The sequence below is a fragment of the Silurus meridionalis genome, chromosome 1, assembly GCF_014805685.1.
Source record: "Silurus meridionalis isolate SWU-2019-XX chromosome 1, ASM1480568v1, whole genome shotgun sequence".
NCBI lineage: Eukaryota > Metazoa > Chordata > Actinopteri > Siluriformes > Siluridae > Silurus > Silurus meridionalis.
Window position 1 is genome coordinate 17,612,634 of NC_060884.1, and position 16,011 is coordinate 17,628,644.

At 37.5% G+C, this 16,011-nt stretch overlaps 1 protein-coding gene across 2 annotated transcripts; it reads left to right on the forward strand.

Annotated features, from left to right (window-relative positions):
* The first annotated feature begins 3,969 nt into the window (after positions 1 to 3,969).
* On the forward strand, positions 3,970 to 9,361 carry LOC124393863 (monocarboxylate transporter 1-like). 2 transcript variants are annotated; one of them, XM_046861942.1, is made up of 5 exons: positions 3,970 to 4,109; positions 4,738 to 5,017; positions 7,282 to 7,425; positions 7,547 to 8,332; positions 8,498 to 9,361. In XM_046861942.1, the coding sequence occupies exons 2-5, from the start codon at positions 4,804 to 4,806 to the stop codon at positions 8,725 to 8,727; spliced, it is 1,374 nt and encodes a 457-aa protein (XP_046717898.1). In that variant the 5' UTR covers positions 3,970 to 4,109; positions 4,738 to 4,803; the 3' UTR covers positions 8,728 to 9,361. The 2 variants fall into 2 exon arrangements, with proteins under 2 accessions (XP_046717898.1, XP_046717979.1); XM_046862023.1 differs by lacking the exon at positions 3,970 to 4,109 and having other exon boundaries at positions 4,960 to 5,017; positions 5,745 to 7,425.
* The last annotated feature ends 6,650 nt before the right edge of the window (positions 9,362 to 16,011 follow it).

Below are 16,011 nucleotides of genomic sequence, written 5' to 3' on the forward strand. Positions count from 1 at the left end.
GAGGAGTGCCTTAGTCAGGGAGGTGACCAAGAACCGGTGGTCATTCTGAAAGAGCTTCAGTGTTTCTCTGTGGAGAGAGGAGAATCTTTCAGAAGAACATCTATCTCTGCAGCACTCTACCAAGCATGCATCATAGACAAAACCCCCAAAAAAAAACAACAACAACTGCCTGCACACATTTTCCAAAGTTAACAGCTAGAACTTGTGTTTGTTTGTGTGTGTGTGTGTGTGTGCGTGTGTGTGTGTGTGTGTGTGTGTGCGTGTGTGTGTGTGTGTGTGTGTGTGTGTGTGTGTGTGTGTGTGTGTGTGTGTGTGTGTGTGTCGCTCTAAGTGAATGGCAGCTTTACACTTCATTTGCATCAGCTGTATTGCTGTCTCTTGACTTATGTGTTGACAAGTAGAGCAGTCATGGCTGCTACACCTGCACTTCACTTTAGTGATCCCTAATCATGTAAAAAGCAAAGCTACTTTGCATTGAAACATCACTAAACCAATTATGTAAGGCCCTCCATGCAGAAAATAGAAGAAGGTGTAGATTAGAGACACATTGCACATACCAGACTGTGTACTGTATTACTTTATGATAATGTGTGCTACCATGAAAGAAGTATGTTGCTGTAGCATTGGCAGAATGTTAATCATGTTGCTATTCAGCCAGTAGTAATTATGGGCTGTATTTCTGAAAATCCCAGATACAGATTTAAGTGCATGCAAAATATTTTCTTGTAATTTGCAGTTAAGGATTATATAAAATGCTTTGCACCAAAAATACTTTGTGTGTTATCTGATGGACATGTGATTTATGTAGATTTTAAAGCAAACCTAAATTTCCCACTATCATTTACCTCCCACTGTGGTGACTGAATAATTAAAAGTGGTTTATAACTAATGTGTGCTAAAATGAATAATTAAATGATAAACATGCCAGTGGTCATTGGACATTTATATAAATTTAAAAGCACACATCTTTTTATGTTTTGTTTCATTTTAAGTTTTAAGTGTAAGGTCAAATAGTTCAATAGGTCAAATGGTTATTTTACCATTCTTATGCCTTGATTGAAACCGTTACTCTTCGAGCAGTTGTGTTTTTATTTGAGACTGTGCTCTGCTGTGTTTAAACTTGTTTAATGTTTTGATGACCAGGCTCTGTGTAAATGCCAACCATGCATAAATTTTCTTTATGCATTTGAATTTTAGCACAACCCTGACCAGAAAAAAGCAGTTACTGAAAATGAATGAATTTGAATTTTTCAATATGTAGGAGGTTATCAGGGTTTCTGGCTGATGCTGGACTATCATACCAAGTCCAAAGGACAGCAGCAATACAGTGCTTAAATGAGTTCCCCAGGGTTTAGTTAAATACCCTGACCCCAGGGTGAACACTTGAACCCTGTAGCAGGGAAAAGAATGTGATGCTGGTGTGGGGGAGTGGAGGCTGAACCAGGCTGGTAATTGCTGTGCTAAGGCAGGGGTGTGTTAGAATACTTAGGTGCATAGGGGCATTACTAGGTTACATATAATAAGGATATAGTAACCGATTGATGAATAAATGCTGGCTACCAAAAATTCAGCTGAAAACATGCTTGAGTACTATTAGTTTGTTTTAAATCATCTGATGAATAAACCATTTTTTGTGTAAGCTTTTCTAACTTTTTAGGTTTCATACAGCAATGCAAAGGGTCGAAAAAAAATATAATGTTCTTTGCAAATATTCATTTAAAAATTACTTTTCATAAATTAGGCAGGGTGTCTACAGTGTCCAGTAGGGGGCATTCGTCTCATGCCAAAAAGCTAGTGGTTCACATTTTCCTACCACGTTTTGGATATGTAGGTGCTGATTATCGAATACTTTATTTAATTTAGCTTGGTCCAGCATTTCTGAGAAATGAGCATACCACCAAACAGTGAATTAAATAATGTACAATCTAAATGAAATAAAAAAGTATGGAAAAAGAAAAATGTAAATAAAAACAGAATCTATGATTTGCAGAACTTATAAAACCATATTTATTCATAGAGATGGCAAATGTATACACATTCTTTACTCAAGTAGAAGTACACACCTATTTTTTTTTAAAGAATCAGGTAAAAGTTCAGCTATTTTACAACCTGCACCTCACATCATATAAATATATTAATACAACAAAAATAACAGTTTTGTTCTCTAATGAATGTATTCAGACTGAACAACCACCATATAGCACGCATGCAGAGCAAAGATAATGATGATGTGATCAGGAATGTCTCTGTTCTCAGTCATGTTTAAATCGCTGACTCCCTCTGTCTCATCCACGTTAGCCAAATATCTTGTTGCCATCTGCCTGCTCATTGTTAGCTTTGTAGGCTAGCCTATGTCTGTGGTGCATGATAGTTAAGAAATGATACACCAGTGGTAGATTGAAAAAGCTGCGCAATGACAAGAAATAGGTTGATGGGCTGAAAACAGCATGCAATTAAAGAAAAAACAATATTGATCATGTCACCAAATAGATTAAAACTAAAGTAACGAGGTTTGAAAAAGTATAAAGTACAGATATTTGTGTAAAAAAAAAAATAGTGGAAGTAAAAAGTTGTCAGAAAAATTAATAGTGAAGTGAAGTACTGATGCCAGAAAAATCTACTTAAGTGCAGTAAGTACTTGTAATTCACTACTTCCCATTTCTGCTCACAATATATAAGAATAATTTTACATTTAATGGCTGCAACCTGTAACAAAAAAGATTGGACAGTGGTAACAAAAAGCTGAAAAAGTAAGTTACTAAAAAGGAAACAGCTGAAGGAACATTTTGCTAATTAGGTTGGTATCAATTACCAAAAGGTACTGGCAAAAGGTCACTATCATGACTGGACTAAATAAAAGATAACTTGGAGAGGTAGAATCTGTCAGAAGTAAAAATTAAAGTGTGGCAAAGGGATGCAGCTTCTTGTTCCCTCACAAAACTAGGTTTACATACGTTACCTAGAGACGTTCCCTTTTAGGAACTCGAGCTGCGTCACAACACTTTGTGACGCAGTCCAATACCACAAACCCCCCTGGTGGTTGATGTATGAGACCACTAAGGTGTAGTCCGAACGGATCAGCACATCGTGACCTCTGAGGTCTTGAAGAAAATGCTTCACAGCCAGAAACACGGCCAGCATCTAGGCAATTGATGTGCCCTCGTAAATGGGCCCTTTCCATAGACCTTGAGCGCTCCCACATCCAGCTCTCGCAGCAGGTTGGCTTGGTACTTTGCTCAACAATGGCAGCTCTAGGATTTTATGTGAGCTCCATGTAATTTGGGCCACAATGTATAATTGTGATTTTACTCATTTAGAGAAATTAATAGTGTGTAATCAAATCTAATAAAAAATTAACTTTTGAACAGAATAATATTTGTGGGTAAATTTCTATGAAAATAAATTTGTTCAAGAAAAGACAGGTCAGTAAAGAATTTAAGTAGGCTTTATGTGCCCATCAAAATGTTACAGGCCATTTGATCTGGCTCATAAACACTTTATAAGAAATATAAATCAGATGCATCAGATACATTCTATGTTTTAGAAACTAATCAATGTGTTCTAAATTAAATGCTCAAAATTCAGCAGAATATTGGATCAGTTGCATTTTAATGTTTCATTTTTACCATTACAAACTGTAATGTAGCAGTTTCCAAAGTTCAGTAGCTCAATAGCAATAGTAAAAACATGTGAACTATGATGCATTAACTGTCATTACAATTAAGATGCTTGACATACAAATACATACAAATAACATTCACATATCACCATAATACCTCAATATGCCTATAACATTTAAATGACATTTATTAACTTTTTTCTAACTTTTTTTCTATTCTAACTTTTTATTAACACTTAAACTTTACTTTAAATAGAATTTTCCAAGTAATATTACCATATAACTAAACATTGCCAGTGAGGGCACAACATGGACATTTCTGAGTAAATGTGTATGTGTTCTTATCTGACATGACTATGCAGTGAGGGCATTGTGGGGGATTTGAAAAAAACTTTTTTTTTCCTCAAAACATTAACCTGTACTATAAAGTGGCCAAAATGTATGGGGAGAAAATTTTTGAAAGAGAAGAGAAAGAAAACTGAACATAGAGGTATGTCTAAATATTATGGCATATTTTTTCTAGTCTTGTGTAAATATAATGCACTATAATGGAGCGGCAAAGTTAAATGTTTTCTGATGTTTTAATGTTAAAACTCTTACACTTTAAAATAACTGTTGCATAGTCAACTTTGACTACTTATTGTACAAAATTAATGCAGCCTTTAGTTGGTGGATATTAATTCTAAAAAAGTTGCGAACTGTGTAAAGATTTAATTAAGACAGAATGCAAAGATTTAAAATTTACAGAGGAAGTGTACCATTTTGGTTATCAATACATTTCTGTTGTTATAAAAGAGGGGATAAACACAGTGGAAAACTTGTCCCTGTCCCAACCTTTTTGAGAGCTGTTGCAGCCATCAAGTTCAAATTTACCTTTTTTGTTTTCTTAAAATTGTTGTTTACTCAGTTGAAACTAAGGGGAAAAATAGTTTTCTATGTTTAATTATTTTAAAAATATAGCTTTATGAGTACAGAATAAAAATCAATCTATTCCGTTTTTATTTAAATTTTTTTACAATGTTCTAACTTTTTTGGAATTGGGGTTGTGATACTATTATTTTGATTATTATTTTTATTTGTATTATTATTTAATATACTGCTGTTGTTTATATTTTTAGGAAGCCCTGGACCCAAAACAAGCTAGCAGTCATTAAGTTTAAAGGGCCAAAGAAGAGCACAAGAAAATGTCACCTGGAAAAGGTGCTTTGTGTTACACTCCTCCAGATGGAGGCTGGGGTTGGGTAGTGGTGGCCGGTGCATTTATCTCCATTGGTTTTTCCTTCGCCTTCCCAAAGTGTATCACTGTGTTCTTCAGAGATATAGAATTGATCTTCAGTGCCAGCACAAGTCAAGTCTCATGGATTTCATCCATCAACGCATCCTTTATATATGCAGGAGGTAAAACATGGATTCCCTTATCTTGCAATAATAGCACTTATTCACTAAATAACATAACTTTCTCTTGTCCAGCAATAAATTTGAACGTTGGGCTATTTATATTCCTGTTATGTGTATGAATTTCCTATTACTTAACATTAATGTAGAAACTAATGTAATGTAGTAATGTAGTAAAAATTAGTAAGTCTAAGTAGTCTATGTGGGTGGTGACCAGACAGATTAAAAGTAAAATGCTACTGAAGATGTAAAGAAAAAAAAAAAAATGTAGCTCTATCTATCAGCATTTTTCATGGTGCTGCCATAACATTCTTTTGTAGAGTAAACTAGTAAAAACAAGACAGAATGTGTTTGAGTGCAAACCTGACCAGACATTGTTTAAAAAACACAGAAATGCAGTCATGCATGTTCTGGAATTTGTTCTACATTATCCATGAGGGCACTGAAAAAATAATCAAGATGTATTACGTTTTTTACTCCATATTATTTATCTTATTAAGGGTGATTAAAGATGTAATTAATATATTTATTATTATAAGTTATAATTAATAACAAACATAATAGGTTAATTTGCTTTAATTTTAATTCACAAAAAAATTTCTGGAAACCAATCAGAAACTGACAGAAAATATACTAGACTTTTATCAATGAGTACTGAACAGTACAGATATGTTTGTTTGTTTGTTTGTGTGTTTGTTTGTTTGTTTGTTTGTTTGTTTGTTTTGCTCAGTTATATGTCCTGACTTGACTCGTGTGCAATCTGGTTAAGAAGGGTAAGCAAATTTTAAAATTAGGATGGATGTTTTGCACGGCTTGCTGGGAAATATTATCAACTTGCAGAATTATGGGTAATTTGGAATTAGGAATACAAATGACTGGTCCATGTGCTATTTATTTTTTAATCCAGTTTGTCAGAGATGCATTGCCTTTAGCTCACACAGCTCTTTTTATTCTCCCTTTTGGCTTTTCTCTTTTTGATGCATCTTTGTATTATTTATTGTATTATCTAACGTGAAAAGCAATGGATTAGGTGAAGCATGAATTAAACAATGCCTGAATATGAATTAAACTAAGCATTCAAGGGTTTGAATTAGCAATTGCACATGCAGTTTATGTCCAAATTATAAGAAGTTTAAGTTCAAGTTTATTTCCACAGTGATTTTTACAATAGACATCGTCCAAGCATCTTTTCAGAACTTAAGAGTTAAAGTGAATGATGTGTGTTTATCCCTTATGAGCAGCCTAGAGCAACTGTGGCAAAGAAAAACTCCCTTAGATGTTATGAGGAAGAAACCTTGAGCGGAACCAGACTCAAAATAAGTCAATCATAAATGGGTATAATGTCCAGTTTTTTGGTACTTTATGTATATTGTATGACCCCATCTTTTGATTGTCCCTAACTAAGATAGCCTTTCATAAAATATTTTAAAAGAGTTAAAGAGTAGTAGTGGGATGGAGACCTGCCCCTAAAAGTAGCCAAAATATCCAAAGCACCACATGTACTGTACATCTAGCAATCCAGTAGCCATAACCCTCATTAAGTGGCATTGCCATGCTGGATCAGAAATTGCTAATACAGTATGCCTTATATTAGATCCTGCATAGACACTCTTTTAGAAGACCTGTATATTATGTTATATTGTGTTTATTAAATTTTGTTTTATATTTAATTGTTGATTGTTACTCAGTGATGCTGTTCAATAAACAAAGCATTACAGAGTTTTATAAACCAACAGTAATTTTTAAGACATTTTTCTACTCAAACATCCTCTTAACCAAGCATATTATCTGAAAAGGTTGCTTCTGGTTAACAACCCATACATTAATGATCCCTCTCCTGGAGTTTTCTCGAAATTAAGCCTCTAGCCAATTTCTTTGAGACTTTATGTCAGCTTGCTTAGAATTATTAAATGATCAGAGCAAATGACAAAATGGTCTCCTCTTAAAGACTTAATGGGCCAACTGGCACCCTCCTCTTGAATTTATGGACCAGAAGGGTTTTCTTAAAGGCAGGTTCTCTTCACACATTAAACTAGTTCAATTGAATTACATTTGTTATAGCACCTTTAACAATAGACAAACCAGAGGCAACAGTGTCAAGAAAAAAAACAAAACAAGATGACATGGAAAAAACTCAAAAGTGACTCTAAAGGGAACATATTCTTTACTAGGAGAAACCATACGAGTTTTCCTTTAATTATGGTCTTTCTGTATCTTATTGTATTAGCTTGTTTAATCAGTTCATTTCCTTATCTTATTATCCACAGGTCCAATTAGCAGTATCCTGGTTAATAAGTATGGCAGTCGTCCAATAATGATATTAGGGGGTTGCCTCTCAGGAACTGGACTCATTGCTGCATCTTTCTGCAACACAGTGGAGGCTTTGTATTTCTTTGTTGGTGTGATGGGAGGTGAGTTAAATGAAACATTTACCCAAAGGAGCAATACATTCAAAATTAAAATTTTGTGTTAGTGGTTATCAAAATAAAGAGGGCAATATTTTCATCTTGTCTGGTTATGATGTCTTAACAGGTCTGGGACTGGCATTCAATCTCAATCCAGCCCTAATCATGATTAGCAAATATTTTTACAAAAGAAGGCCGTTTGCTAATGGTATTGCCATGGCTGGTACCCCAGTAATTATGTCCACTTTAGCTCCTCTTAGCAGCTGGTTTTATAACCAGTTTGGTCTGAGGGGTAGCTTTCTAATCTTGGGTGGGATTCTACTGAACTGTTGCGTAGCTGGATCTCTCATGAGGCCTATTGGGCCAAAACCCAAACCTGCTGCAAAGGAGGTTAGTGATGATGGAGAGAAGAAGACATTAATGGAGACTTTCAATAGTTTAATTGATCTGTCTCTTTTTAAACATCGTGGATTTATCCTGTATGTCATCGGCAATACTTTGCTCTTCTGTGGTATTTTCACCCCACTGGTATTCCTCAGTAACTATGCCAAGACGAAGAATATTTCGAACGAAAAGGCTGCATCATTGCTTTCAGTGCTGGCCTTTGTTGACATGGTGGTGCGGCCATCCATGGGAACAGTAGCCAACACGAAATGGGTGCGACCCAGGATACAGTATTTCTTTGCAGCTTCAGTTCTGTTTAATGGTGTGTGCCACTTGCTTGCCCCCCTTGCACTGGATTATTCAGGGTTTGTTATCTATTCAGCTTTCTTTGGGTTTGGGTTTGGGTGGCTGAGTTCTGTGCTGTTTGAAACCTTAATGGATTTGGTGGGACCCCAGCGTTTCTCCAGTGCTGTCGGTCTGGTCACCATCTTGGAGAGTGTGCCAGTGTTACTTGCCCCACCCTTGCTAGGTAAGTTTAAAATTTAAATTTGTTGTATGCTACTTATGCACCAGTTCAGTTAAAATAGTTAACGTCAAAGGCAATAAAAATATTGCTTTTTTCATTATTGGTTTAAGATGTTTTACACTGTTGAAAGCACAGTAATATAAATATGTAATGTATTTGAATTAACAGGAAAATTTAATGACATCTACCATGACTACAAATACACTTACATAACTTGTGGAATACTCCTGTTGGTCGCAAGCATGGTCCTCTTTGTTGGCATGGGCATAAATTATAGGCTGTTGGAAAAAGAAGCAAATGAGGAAGCTAGAAATTCACACATCAAAAGGGAAGAAGAAGAATCCACTCCAGATGCTGCAAACAAGTATACTGGGAATGAGACAACTGTAGCACCATGAGCACATATGATGCTAAAACTGCAAAAGATTGTGTATAAAGTGAGTGATCATGTCCATGAATTACCTTGCGAAGCTGAATTCAAATGAATTCACTAAAAGAAAAAAAATGTATGCATTTATGCTGTGTAAATAAATAAATAATGTTAAATAACTGTATTAATCAACATTAGTATTAATCAACTTTGTTCACAAATTAAAGTGTGTAAATGTAAGGAAGTCTTAAAGTAAAATGATTGACCTGTTTGTAAAATGAACAATAAATTAGATTTTTAAAATAAAAGATTTAATTTAAAAATCAACCAGAAAAAGTGAACTTGTATTGACTCAATGCCCTGTAACAGCTCTTCTCTGTAATAACTGCTAATTTTAGTAGAATTAAACATAAGAGTTCTAAGGGGGGCCAAAAAACAAAAAAATGTATATGTGAAAAATAACTTTCAAACCATTAATTGAAATATTCTTCTAAATTTGCATATATTTTCATCTAATTGTCTTAGTTAATTAAGACAATTAAGGGTATTTGCACGTGCATTTTGAATTGCTATGGGGGAATTGGCTAAAATTATTTAAATGTGAAAGATTTACCTGTTAATAACCTATTGAAAATTTCTGGCTATTTGACTAAGTCACATTGTTAAGGTTTGTATATAGAATAAATATAATAAATAGCAAAATATTAGTTTGAAAAATGTCCTGAATATTCTTTGTTTCTGTTTTTTTGCATTTCACTTGCAGTAATTATACAGTATGCATGTAAAATTATCTTAACAACCAACCTCATAAGTCGGTCTTATAGACAAACAGTTAGTTCTCCCAGGCACTTTACATCTGAGGAGCTCAGGGTCACTGTTTCTATACCAGCAGCTCAGAGACATTTCTATTCTGACAGCAAACTGATGGCAGAATCGAAACAGGCTGTGACAGCCACCCACAAAATGCCAGGTCAGCTCAAGACCTTTGGGGAATTTGGACTCGCCACACCAAATTACACTTTATTTCCTCACTACCTTCTTCAGGTAAGATGGTGGTAGAATAAAGGATCTGTAATTTGTCTGAGGCATCTCTGAAAGATGAATACAATTAACATATTATAAGGGTTATTTTAGGAAATTGATTAATGGAAAGTGCCTTGATGTTCATGTTAAAAAAAATCACATTTTGCTCTATTTTGCAATCCCACCTGTAGACTTTCATAAATCTTTGTTGGAAATTATGCATTTAATAATACAATTACATTCAACCCCTGATAATTCACAGTTCGGAACTTTTAGAACTAACAGCAAATTGCAGACTATCATAAGCTTTAACTTAAATTTCCAGGAATGTTAGGAATAACATTTTGAACTATTGTAACTGAGTGTTAAAAAAGATACTGTAACACACCTATAAAATAAACACTTCTTGAGCTATCACACTCAAATACACCCAAAAAGTATTTTACATGTGCCCCCCATCTAATGTAAACGTCCACATTTACACCCAAAAAACATATGCTCTATTTGACATATCACCAAACATGTATACGTAATGCACAATGAATAACGATACTAGATAACAGTTTCCATTCTACCATTCACACACTTCACTTAACATCATTCCGTCCCCATGAACACAACATTAAATGATATTTAATACAGACCAAGTCATCTAAATAAATAGGAGGTTTCAGCACTCTACTCTATGATTGTGAATCAAATGCATGACAGGGACCCTGGCTTCCAGTCCATGTGTCAGGGAGACTCCTACGTTTCCTCTCACGGAGCGCGTTGCCGTCCTACTAACTACCTACAGTAGTTACCGTTATCTCCCTCTCTCCCGCTGCCGTTTCTCCGGGGTCTTGGCCCCCACTCCTTCTAACCCAACTTCCCTCCAACTGCTACTGTGTACCGTGTGTCTGTTACTACAACTGAAGCGAAATGCACTTCGGCTTTCGCCTCTGTTTCTCACAGCATAACACCATGAGAAAGGAAATATGGTATAAATTTAGTGCTTGAGTGGGGTGAGGTGTTGTAGGCAAACATTACATGTTTCACAAAGTTGTCCCATTCCCCACCATATGTCAGCAGCATTTTTGCTATTTGATTGGTCAAAGTCCTGTTAAAAAGTTAAACCATCCCATCTGACTCCGGATGATAGGGAGTAGTCCGTGTCTTTTGAATCCCAAGCATTTGACAAAGTCTTTGAACAATATCCGTTTCAAACTGATGGCCTTGGTCAGAATGTAAAGTCTCTGGAATACCATGAGTCAACACATAGTCCTCGAATAGACAGCGATCTACAGTCTATAAAGATTGATTAGGAAGCATACAAACTAACAAACTTAGTGAAATAGTCCTCCACAACAAGCACATAGCGATCGCCTTTTGAAGTCAAAGGAAGCTCCAAAATGTCCGTAGCTACTCTCTCAAATGGGCCTGTGGTATTCAAACCGCCCATCAGAGCACGGTGTGTTGGAACAGGACCACGACGAGTCTGAAAAGCCCTGTAATGCTCACACCACTCTCTAATATCCATAAACATGGAAGGCCAGTAACAAGTCAGACTCACTTTTTCCCATACACGTTCAGCAGATAAATGGACTGCGGCCAGACCACCATGTAACAACAAAAGTATTATAGGTAGACGGGTAGAAGGAGTAACAAATTGAATGACTGGGTCACTTGTATGAAAGAGACAACAGACCGACACAATAATCCATCAATTATTGAAAGGCCATTGAACTTGGTCAAGAGTTTCCTCAGGCATTTAGAAAGCCCTTTCAAGTGTCTTCTAGGCAGTCCCAATGTTGGAGTCAGAATGCTGCAATTCCCTAAGGTTAGACGCATCATATGACAAATCATGAACACAGAACCTACTTTGTAAAACAATGTTTGAGTCTGGTACCGACATCCGATCTGCAGACACAGAAGTTTTAGGAGGGTTGGTCAGTGTCCCACCATGTTAACTTCCTGCATTCTTTCAATGCCTCGACTCATACTATCCCAGTCAGCTGTCTTGCGCCAGCACTGCACTGACAGCATATTTTGACGCATCAGTGTAGACTCTGAAAGGCTAAAATCAGGCAGTTTTACCACTGGGGCAGAGGTTAACACATCTTTCAGATAATTAAGGTTAAGCGGCACGACATGTTTTGAAAAATATTTAACAAATCGTCTTTAGTAGGAGCAAAGTCCAACAAAAGCTCTGACTTCATAAGGAGACTTGGGTGTTGGCCAGTTTCTCACCTTTTCTATATTACGTGGGTCTGGCTAAAGTCCCTTCTGGGACACAACATTGCCCAGGAAGACCACGTGATCTCTAGCCAAGTGCCATTTTTTTGGATTTAATTTCAAACCTGCTTACCCAACTCCTGTAAACACTTCCTTTAAACTAGACAAATGTTCCTCAAATGTTTTGCTGTAAATCAAAACATCTTCAAATACACACATCAGAAAAAGCTCCATCAAGGGTTGAAATGTGACTGGAGAGTTAGAGAGACCCATCGGCATAATTCGCCTGTGGAAGAGTCCATGGCCAGTTGTAAAGGCAATTTTCTCTCTGTCCTGTTCAGCAACTTTAACTTGCCAAAAACATTGGAAAAGTCTAATGTGCTAAACCCGCCAATGCGTTCAGCGTATCATCCACACAACCCAGCACTTCCCACTGGGAATTGCAGATACAGTGTTGCGACCATCTCTCCCCTTGTAAGAAACCCCGCACAACGCTCTTGTCCAAAGCCCTGTGAGATGACAGATCTCAGGACCGTCATCTTCAATAAGAGGGCTTCGACCAAGAGGTCCTGACCGGACCCACTGGCCTCCCACTGGCCTCCAATCTTGATTACACCCGTTATTCAGAGCATGGACAATGCAGTCGCATTCCCAAAGCTTTCAGACGCAACGTCTTGTTCCCTCAGGGAGCTAGGGTTACATATGTAACCTAGATACGTTATTTATTGTCTAAATTCAAGTGTAACTAGTGAATGAATATCAGCTGGTTAGCCAACAGGGTGCTTGTGGAGTCAACAGGGTGCTTGTGGAAATTGGGCTACTGTTGGCCGAAAGGAGGAGAGGGAGAGGAGGAAGACGTCTACAGAGACAGCACTAAAAAAAGTGTAGGATTGTTAATTCTGGGTCAACTGTTGCTGTTCAACCACTTGCCAATAATGGTGGGCTGTATAGAGCAGTTGAGAGGTTACCTGAGGACATGAGGCAGACGAGGATGGAGTTGAAATATGGGGGGGGAAGAAAATCAAGAGTTGCAAAGACTGGCCATTGGCGGTATGGAAGAGTGAAGTAAAGTATACTCAAAGTCAAGTTGAACATGCAGGTGCAACTGTGGCGGCCATGGGTGCCAGTCACGAGGGTCTTATGATTTGCAAAAAGGCTGTTCATCTGATAAAGCTTATGTTGGGGCCCAAACACCAGCTGATCTGCCCACGGGACTACAGACTAACTCTATGAATAGCAACCTTTTCAGATCTAAAGACATTTGCGTTAATACCACTGATGCAGTGCCACTGATTTCATATGTGAGAGGGGTGATTGAAGGCATGGCAGTTTCAATGTTAGTGGACTCTGGTGTGTCGAGTGTGTCGCCTTATGAGTGCAGACTTTCGCATGTCTCTTCCAGCACTTCACAACCATCTGTTGAAAAAGGACTATGTAGCAGCCTACTCTGTTGGGCTGGGACTTTCTCTTCAAGAATAATGCCGTACTGGACACCAGCTGTGTAATTTTACAGCTTTGGGACATTTCTGTACCACTCCTCACCAGCAATTACTTTATTCCGCTGTGTTGTAATGTTTCTATAGCCAACACTATGACCCTGCCAGCCTTAAGTGAGTTAATCGTACCAATTCGGGTGTGTGCGCCGGACACCGCTAAAGTGCTTTGCAACTATGTAGGATATTTGGAGCCAAACATTCCTGATTCTTCTAATCTGTTGGTCGCTCACACAGTCACCAGGGTTCAAAACGGACTGACCAAAGCAAAGATTTAAAATCCTACAGGACAGGACATTTCATTGCAACAAGGACTGCACCTGCGTGAGTTTTACAGGGTAAATAAATCTGAGTTAAAGCCTCTTCATCAATGCTCATTGAAATCAGTTGCAGCAGGCACATCGGAGGTGGCACCTTCAGTGTCCTTGGATAACTTGCCAGTCACTCCCTCGAAAGAGCTGCACTTTCTGCATTGTTGTTAGAGCACAATACAATCTTCAGCGCATACAAAAGAAGTGTTGGAAAGTGTACTCTTGTGAAACATCGCATTAGAACAGGAGACCACGCTCCCATTAAACAAAAGCATACAGTGCCTCACCTGAGAAAAGAGCTGAAATTGATTGACAAGTCACTGCCCTGCTGGCAGATGGTGTTTTCAAGAAGAGCTGTAGTCTCTAGGCCTCACCTGTGGTGCTTGTGAAAAAGAAATGTGGTGCATGGAGGTTTTGTGTGGATTACAGACGCTTGATCAGTGTCACAGTTAAAGACTCTCATCCTATGAGAGCAGCATAGGAGGTACTGCTGGAACGCTGCCGATTGTTTTTTTTCGCTTCCTGAAACCTTTCGACCCCTCTGTCTCTATCAAAAATCTCGGACAGGGTGAACCACAGAAGTCTCTTTGTGGCCAGCAGGGTGGCCATGAACCGGCCAATAGCCTAAGTGGTCTTTTTTTGTGGCTCATAGGACCAGCTCTTAGATCTGGCTGCTAATGATGTTTCCCACATACAGCTCTCACAGCAGGTCGGCTTGGTATGCCTGTAACACCGCAATGGTGTGCAGACATCCAGCAGCCTGACCTGCTGAGGCGTAAGCCTTCCCCACCAGCACTGACATAGTACTCATAGGCTTGGTAGGTAGTGTCGGGGTCATAAGGGAGGATGCCGCACCTGGGGAGTGATAGCCTGCTAGTGTCTCTTCAACCCGTAGCATAACCCCATAGCAATGATCCCTAAACCCTATGGCATTAGAGTACACCGTGGTCTTAGGGCTAAAGGGGCAGGCTAAGAAGAGCCATGCCAGGATCTGGACATCTCAGTGTGTAGGTGATTGAAAAATGAACGTGGACAACTCAGTCTCGTTCCCAAAGCGTTCCGACGCAGTTCGATTTCCTGAAAGGGAAATGCTTTACCCCTTCAGAAAGAAATACCCCAGTCCTGAAACTTTATTACTCTTCTAGTAAAATTTAAGTCGCATGCAGTAAATTGACTGCTATCTACAATGTATATACAGTAGAATATTAGTTTGCTGTCAGACTGTACGATTAAAGCAGAGCAGCTTTGAGGTTTTGCTATTTTACATTTTAGTCACATCAAAATGCAAAATGTTTTATTTTGTTAATGCTTATATAAAATGTAGAAATCTGCATGTGTTTACACTTTCAGCTACAAAGTGGTCAAGAACAAAAACAAGCTTGCAAGGGAATTTTGTAAAAAAAAAAAAAAATGTATTACATCAAATTGTAAGTTAGGTTGTGTTAAGCATAACCTATCGCTATATGTGCCAATGTATTGCTTAAACAAATGTTACATAGTCTTTAAGTTCGCAGTGGCTGGCCATCTGGATTTTTTCTAAACCATAGAAGAAATATAAAAAGCAACACTTTCAAATATCTGCAGAAAGAATTGTTACAACTGCAACAGATTTGAACAGATAAGTTATATGTAAAGATAAGTGCTGTTTTTCAATTTCTCTCTCTTTCTAGTTCTAATTTAAATCCCTAAAATATTTTTGATCTTTATTACAATTTATTCAATTCTAGCCATTAGAGAAAATTCCTTTCACTAGCTAGATATCTCTCTCGTCATGTGTGGAACATGCATGCTAAACATGCTAAACATACTTTGACAAAGTATTAAATGCCCACCTTTGGCTAGTGTAGCTTTGGTTTACAATGAAGATGAAAGTGACATCCTTTGCATCCAAATAACTGGCTTTATTTTTCTTCCTAAGAGTGACATTGGTGACTTTGGATTGATGTCCTAACACCAGGTCAAAGGCCTTAAAGTCAGAAACAATAAAGCATTGTGAAATACACAACAGTAAACAGTACCAAACTGCAAATAACAGTGCAACTGCATCCCCTGTTTTTGATTACATGTGAATTATACTGAAACACTACTTAATTTTGCATCATACATGAATTTAATTGTAGCAGACTGATGTTAGTTGTGTAGCATGTAACTTAAGGTAACTTCAAAGGTTTCTTAAAAGTTTAGTGTAAGGTTGTGGCATAGTTACTAGCAGGAAGTAATCATAAGGATGTTAAAACTATTAGCTAAATTTTCACACTTTGAAGGATTGAG

Coding starts and splice junctions, on each gene's coding strand:
- LOC124393863 (XM_046861942.1), top strand. CDS start 4,804: ATGTCACCTGGAAAAGGTGCTTTGTGTTACACTCCTCCAGATGGAGGC. Junction 7,426..7,546: donor CTTTGTTGGTGTGATGGGAG/GTGAGTTAAATG, acceptor ATGTCTTAACAG/GTCTGGGACTGGCATTCAAT. Junction 8,333..8,497: donor ACTTGCCCCACCCTTGCTAG/GTAAGTTTAAAA, acceptor TTGAATTAACAG/GAAAATTTAATGACATCTAC.